At 44.8% G+C, this 7,021-nt stretch overlaps 1 protein-coding gene across 1 annotated transcript in view; it reads left to right on the forward strand.

Moving 5' to 3' along the window:
* Positions 1–5,338, forward strand: part of LOC112076630 (calpain-1 catalytic subunit-like) — a gene marked incomplete at its 3' end in the record, with an annotated part of 31,832 nt that extends 26,494 nt beyond the window's left edge. The window contains exons 9-12 of the mRNA XM_070441399.1: positions 326–459; positions 907–1,080; positions 3,849–3,923; positions 5,178–5,338. Of these exons, the coding sequence (XP_070297500.1) occupies positions 326–459; positions 907–1,080; positions 3,849–3,923; positions 5,178–5,338 (544 nt within the window). The remainder of the gene's footprint in view (positions 1–325; positions 460–906; positions 1,081–3,848; positions 3,924–5,177) is intronic.
* Positions 5,339–7,021: the final 1,683 nt, after the last annotated feature.

The raw sequence follows: 7,021 nt of genomic DNA on the forward strand, positions 1-7,021 counted from the left end.
CACTTGTCACTCCAGGCGCCAGTCCACTCCACCTGTCCCAGGGGTTCCTCACCCTGATCAGCCTCTCCACCTGACTCTGGTAGTCCACCTGGAGCAGGACATAATCACACATATGCAGTACAACGATAAAACCCAGTCTACATAGAACACTAACATTAATACAGAGGCAGGGAGACCGGGGTTCCAAAGCAGGGTCTGAAAGACCCAGATACACTGGACTCAGACCCAGGTGAAACCAGGCTTCCTAGGAGACGGGGGTTCCAAAGCAGGGTCTGAAAGACCCAGATACACTGGACTCAGACCCAGGTGAAACCAGGCTTCCTAGGAGACGGGGGTTCCAAAGCAGGATCTGAAAGACCCAGATACACTGGACTCAGACCCAGGTGAAACAGGCTTCCTAGGAGACGGGGGTTCCAAAGCAGGGTCTGAAAGACCCAGATACACTGGACTCAGACCCAGGTGAAACCAGGCTTCCTAGTTTATTCTATTTACGGAGGCTTAACCTACCTTCTTTTAGGCCGGTGACTGAGTAAGCATGACCTTTCACCAGCTTCTTGAACGTCACAGACTCCATGTCAAAGGCACTGGTGATCTGTAGTCACAAATATAGTCAGAAGAATACGAGACCCATGATGCATCTGAATCAGCATGATTTGATATAAAGGATGTATTGACTACAATGTTAATGTTATAAATTATAAAGTTTATGATAATGTTCTTCATGAAGTAGATACATCAAACTATCCCCAGTGCCGTATTCATAAGGCACCAAAACGGAAGAAAACGGACAGATATAGGGAGGGACTACCTGGAGTTGTCCAATAACAATTGCTTGAATTTGTTTTCTGTTGAAAAACATTTTAAATTGATGTGCCCTAATGAATGAGACCCTGGTGTTTTTGACAGGACCAGAGGAACAGGGGACTCACGTCGATGGAGCACCCAGCAAGGAGCCTCTGTCCAGGGCTTTGCTGATGATCCTGTACAGGTCCCGTGGAGCTTACGGAGCTCGTACATCTCAGACACACCGCCGGTGAAGTCCTCAAAGCCTTCTGTGGTGCTGCCTCCAGACAGAGCCTCGTAGGAACCATTCAACCTGACAGTGACAGGGGAGATACTTAATGCAGGATATATAAACAATAAATGCAGGATATACACACGTCACATTCAATGAGCTCCAAAAGTATTGGAAGACCTATCTGTCGTTGTTTTGGCTCTGTACTCCAGTTATTTGTTGAAATGATACAATGTATATTGAGGTTAAAGTTCAGACTGTCAGCTTTAATTTGAAGGTAGTTTCATTCCATATCGGGTGAACCGTTTAGAAATTACAGCACTTTTTGTACATAGACCATGAATTGTGAATAATGATGAGTCAGAAAGTTACAGACACACAAATATCATACCCCCCTAAAATGCTAACCTCCCCTGTTATTGTAATGGTGAGAGGTTGCATGTCTTGTGGTATGATATAAAAGGCTAACCTCTCCTGTTATTGTAATGGTGAGAGGTTAGCATGTCTTGGGGGTTATGATATAAAATGCTAACATCCCTGTTATTGTAATGGTGAGTGGTTAGCATGTCTTGGGGATGATATAAAAGGCTAACCTCCCCTGTTATTGTAATGGTGAGAGGTTAGCATGTCTTGGGGTATGATATAAAAGGCTAACATCCCCTGTTATTGTAATGGTGAGAGGTTAGCATGCTTAGGGGTATGATATAAAAGGCTAACCTCCCTGTTATTGTAATGGTGAGAGGTTAGCATGTCTTGGGGGTATGATATAAAATGCTAACATCCCCTGTATTGTAATGGTGAGAGGTTAGCATGTCTTGGGGGTATGATATAAAATGCTAATCTCCCCTGTTATTGTAATGGTGAGAGGTTAGCATGTCTTGGGGTATGATATAAAATGCTAACCTCCCCTGTTATTGTATGGTGAGAGTTAGCATGTCTTGGGGGTATGATATAAAAGCTAACTCTCCTGTATTGTAATGGTGAGAGGTTAGCATGCCTTGGGGGTATTATATTTGTGCGTCTGTAACTTTCTCACTCATCATTATTCATGATTCATTCAGGATTATCCGTATCACGGTAGAATCAACATTAATGTAGACGTGTTTAGAAACATATTCTATTCTTATTTACAATAAAAGTGACTCAAAATGACACAATACATTATTTACCATTCATTTCTATTGGCCACAAATAGTCTGAAACACAACCAAATCAAACAGCAAATGCCTCCAACAACTTTTGTAGAGTCACAAGCTTGATGTAATCATTGTGTGCTAGGAATATGGGACCAGATACTAAACTTTTTTACTATACTGAACAAAAATATAAACACAACATGCAGCAATTTCAATGATTTTACTGAGTTACAGTTCATATAAGAAATCAGTCAATTGAAATAAATAAATTAGGTCCTAATCTATGGATTTCACATGACTGGGCAGGGCGGAGCATGGGTGGGCCTGGGAGGGCAAACGTCACCCACTTGGATACTGGCCCACCCACTTGGAGCCAGGCCCAGCCAATCAAAATGCGTTTTTCCCCACAAAAGGGCTTTATTACAGGGCTTTATTACAGACGGAAATACACCTCAATTTTATCAGCAGTCTAGGTAGCTGTTCTCAGACTATCCCCAGGTGAAGATGCCAGATGTGGAGGTCCTGGGCTGGTGTGGTTACACGTGGTCTGCGATTGTGAGGCTGGTTGGACGTACTCCAAATTCTCTAAAACGACTTTGGAGGCGGCTTATGGTAGAAGAAATTACGATTCAATTATCTGGCAACAGCTCTGGTGGACTTCAGTCAGAATGCCAATTGCACGCTCCCTCAAAACTTGAGACATCTGTGGCATTGTGTTATGTGACAAAACTGCCAATTTTAGAGTGGCCTTTTATTGTCCCAGCACAAGGTGCACAAGGTGCACCTGTGTAATGATCATGCTGTTTATTCAGCTTCTTGATATACCACACCTGTCAGGTGGATGGATTATCTTGGTAAAGGATAAATGCTCACTAACAGGATGTAAACACATTTGTGCACAAAATTTGAGAGAAATTCGTTTTTTTGGCATTTGGAAAATTTCTGGGATCTTTTATTTCAGCTCATGAAACCATGGGACCAACACTGTACATGTTGCGTTTACATTTTTGTTCAGTGTACTTTGATACACGTATTTTGTCCCAATACTTCTTGTTCCCTAAAATGGGGGGGACGATGTACAAAAAGTGCTGTAATTTCTAAACGGTTCACCGACATGGATAAAAATACCCTCAAATTAAAGCGGACAGTGTGCACTTTAACCTCACAGTCATTGTATGATGTCAGTACAGAGCAAAACAACAACAAAAATCGGTCACTGTCCAATACTTGTGGAGCTCACTGTAGATGTATACATGATGAAGTCTATATGGCAGAGAGAGTGTTCATATGATCAACAACACACATGGCCCTGATTAAAAGTTAGTGCACTAAATAGGGAATAAGGTGCCATTTGAGACACAGACCAGGCCTTCGTTGACATACTTGGCGTAGGCCTTCTCCAGCAGGGCGCTCCAGAACTCATTGCCCTCGGCTGAGTGAACACCAGAATCTCTCGCCTTTTAGCATAACAGAACAACTACTAGGTCCACATTCACAACCAACATATTTACACCCTAACCTAGAACTAAACCCCCTGTTTCACCACAAACCTCAACTGTTGCTTACACATTCATAACGTTTCCGTCGTAGGTTGTAGTAGATTCTGTTTCTCAGTGTACTGTCGGTCTCCCTATGTGTAGTCAATTGATTGTTTCATTGATCGATTGCTCTGTTCTTGTCTCCCTGGCTGTGTCCAGTTCTCCTGAGTGGGATGAGTTGGACCCATCTGAGAGAGAGGACCTGCATCTAAAGATGGAGGATGGAGAGTTCTGGTAGGATGACGAGCATGATTACATGCTGAGTTCTCGTAGGATGAACAGCATGATTACATGCTGAGTTCTCGTAGGATGAACAGCATGATTACATGCTGAGTTCTGGTAGGATGAAGAGCATTGGAGACGCCTTCAAATTAGTGGATTCGGCTATTTCAGTCACACCCATTGCTGACAGGTGTATAAAATAGAGCACACCGCCATGCAATCTCCATAGACAAACATTGGCAGTAGAATGGCCCGTACTGAAGAGCTCAGTGACTTTCAATGTGGCACAGTCATAAGACGCCACCTTTCCAACAAGTCAGTTTGTGAAATTTCTGTCCTGCAAGAGCTGCTCCGGTCAACTGTAAGTGCTGTTATTGTGAAGTGGAAACGTCTAAGAGCAACAACGGCTCTGCCCCGAAGTGGTAGGCCACACAAGCTCACCAAACGGGACCTCCGAGTGCTGAAGCGCATAGTGTGTAAAAATCGTCTGTCCTCGGTTGCAACATTCACTACAGAGTTCCAAACTGCCTCCGGATGCAACGTCAGCACAATAACTGTTCTTCAGGAGCTTCATGAAATGGGTTTCCATGGCCGAGCATCTGCACACAAGCCTAAGATCACCATCCTAAATGCCAAGCATCGTCTGGAGTGGTGTAAAGCTCGCCGCCATTGGACTMTGGAGCAGTGGAAACGCGTTCTCTGTAGTGAGGAATCACGCCTCGCCATCTGGCAGTCCGACAGACTAATCTGGATTTGGTCGATGCCAGGAGAACGCTACCTGCCCCAATGCGTAGCGCTGACTGTAAAGTTTGGTGGATTAGGAATAATGGTTGGGGCTGTTTTTCATGGTTCGGGCCCCTTAGTTCCAGTGAAGGGAAATCTTAACGCTACAGCCTACAATGACATTTTAGACGAGTCTGTGCTTCCAACTTTGTAGCAATAGTTTGGGGAAGGCCCTTTCCTGTTTCAGCATGAAAATGCCCCCATGCACGAAGCGAAGTCCATACAGAAATGGTTTGTCGAGATCGGAGTGGAAGAACTTGACTGGCCTGCACAGAGCCCTGACCTCAACCCCATTGAATCACCCTAAGTCCCCAAAGTAATTTTCCAACATCTAGTGGAAAGCCTTCCTAGAAGAGTGGAGGCTGTTATACCAGCAAATGGGGAGGACCAACTCCATATTAATGCCTATGATTTTGGAATGAGATGTTGGACGAGCTGGTGTCCAAATCCTTTTTAAATCACCCTATTCTCCCCTGTCTATAGGATGTCATTCCAGGAGTTCCTGGGGCAGTTTTCCCGTCTGGAGATCTGTAACCTGACGGCAGACGCTCTGAGTGAGGACGGCCTCAGCCACTGGAACACCATCAAGTTCCACGGCATGTGGAGACGGGGGAGTACCGCCGGGGGCTGCCGTAACCACCCCAGTGAGTAACAGAATATCCAACATATCTCCCAGAACACATAGAATATTTACATTACAGTATTACATTACGACGTTGACACCTCATACTGCAGAACGTTAACACCTCATACTGCAGAACGTTAACACCACATACTGCAGAACGTTAACACCTCATACTGCAGAACGTTAACACCTCATACTGCAGAACGTCAACACCTCATACTGCAGAACGTTAACACCTCATACTGCAGAATGTTAACACCCCATACAGCAGAACGTTAACACCTCATACTGCAGAATGTTAACACCTCATACTGCAGAACGTTAACACCTCATACTGCAGACCGTTAACACCTCATACTGCAGAACGTTAACACCTCATACTACTAGCCTCGACTGCCTCTACTGCCTCTACTAGTCTCGACTGCCTCTACTGCCTCTACTAGTCTCGACTACCTCGACTGCCTCGACTACCTCAACTGCCTCTACTAGCCTCGACTGCCTCTACTAGCCTCGACTGCCTCTACTAGCCTCGACTACCTCTTGAGTGACTAAACAGGAAAACCCACCTCCATTTTCCAGGCTTGCTGACTTTATCGCTGCTCTCTGGAAATGAGAAACAGACATAATGTGCAAATTACACACAAAACACTAGCACGGCTATCCACACTACACAACACAACACAACCTGCACGCACACAACACATCACAACACACACCACAAGAGGCATGGTGACCCAATTATCAAGTCTTAAAAAAAAACATATGTCATGAATTACAGGATCACACACCACACACACACTTACTCCGTCTCAGACGTTTCCTTCAGTGAAGACTCGCAGGACAAAGTCGCCTCCTGGCCAGACTCGAAGTGGAGGGGACGATGAGATCCTCCAGGCAGCTTAGACGGTTGCTACCTTTCTTCAAGTTGACGAAGGCTCAAGGCGAAGCGCAGATGATGGGTCAGGAGAAGTCTTTCTTAGGTTGCACGTTCTACACCCCCTGTACTGGAAGCAAATTATTTCTTCAAGCTGACATCTGCTTCGTAGCCCAGGTTATCCAGACAGGTTAGTCCTAGACACCCCGCCAAAACAAATACTGTTCAATGGAAGATTCTCCCAATAAAAATGCTCTTAAGTCCAAGATTAGGCTTAAACTAGTGTCGGGAACGGGCCAGTATTTCATTGTAAATGAGTGCCATTCAAAAGGAAAACGCATTTATAGCCATACCAGTTGGATCATTTCACCAATGCCCCAAAATACATGAGCCTAATGGTACTAGGTGGTAAAATTCTTTATACTCTTCTGGAATCTGCACAAACGAAGATTACAATAGGAGCATTAAAGTATGAAATAATAATTTCTGTAGACAAACAAACCTAGTGAGAGGGTAAGGTCCCCCCCCCCCCCACCAGAGCTGTTAGCTTGTAGACTCCTTAGAAGCTCGTTTTCTCAGCTCGTAGATGGCAACCCGAGTTGCAATGTCCTTCCTTCTGTCCGGTACCTCCTCCTGTCTTCGCTCAAAGCCACAGAAGCTACAAGCCACACCTCGTCATCCTCATGGATCGTCTCCTCCTCTAGCGAGTGATTTATGACTGGGGTTGATCCAGAACGTTAGGACAGAGATAGAAATATACGTGACAGACGTCTAGAGAACAGGTACCAGAGTTTATCTGGGGGGTGACTTCCCAGAACGTGTCTAGAG

Source organism: Salvelinus sp. IW2-2015, unplaced genomic scaffold, assembly GCF_002910315.2.
Source record: "Salvelinus sp. IW2-2015 unplaced genomic scaffold, ASM291031v2 Un_scaffold3892, whole genome shotgun sequence".
Lineage (NCBI taxonomy): Eukaryota > Metazoa > Chordata > Actinopteri > Salmoniformes > Salmonidae > Salvelinus > Salvelinus sp. IW2-2015.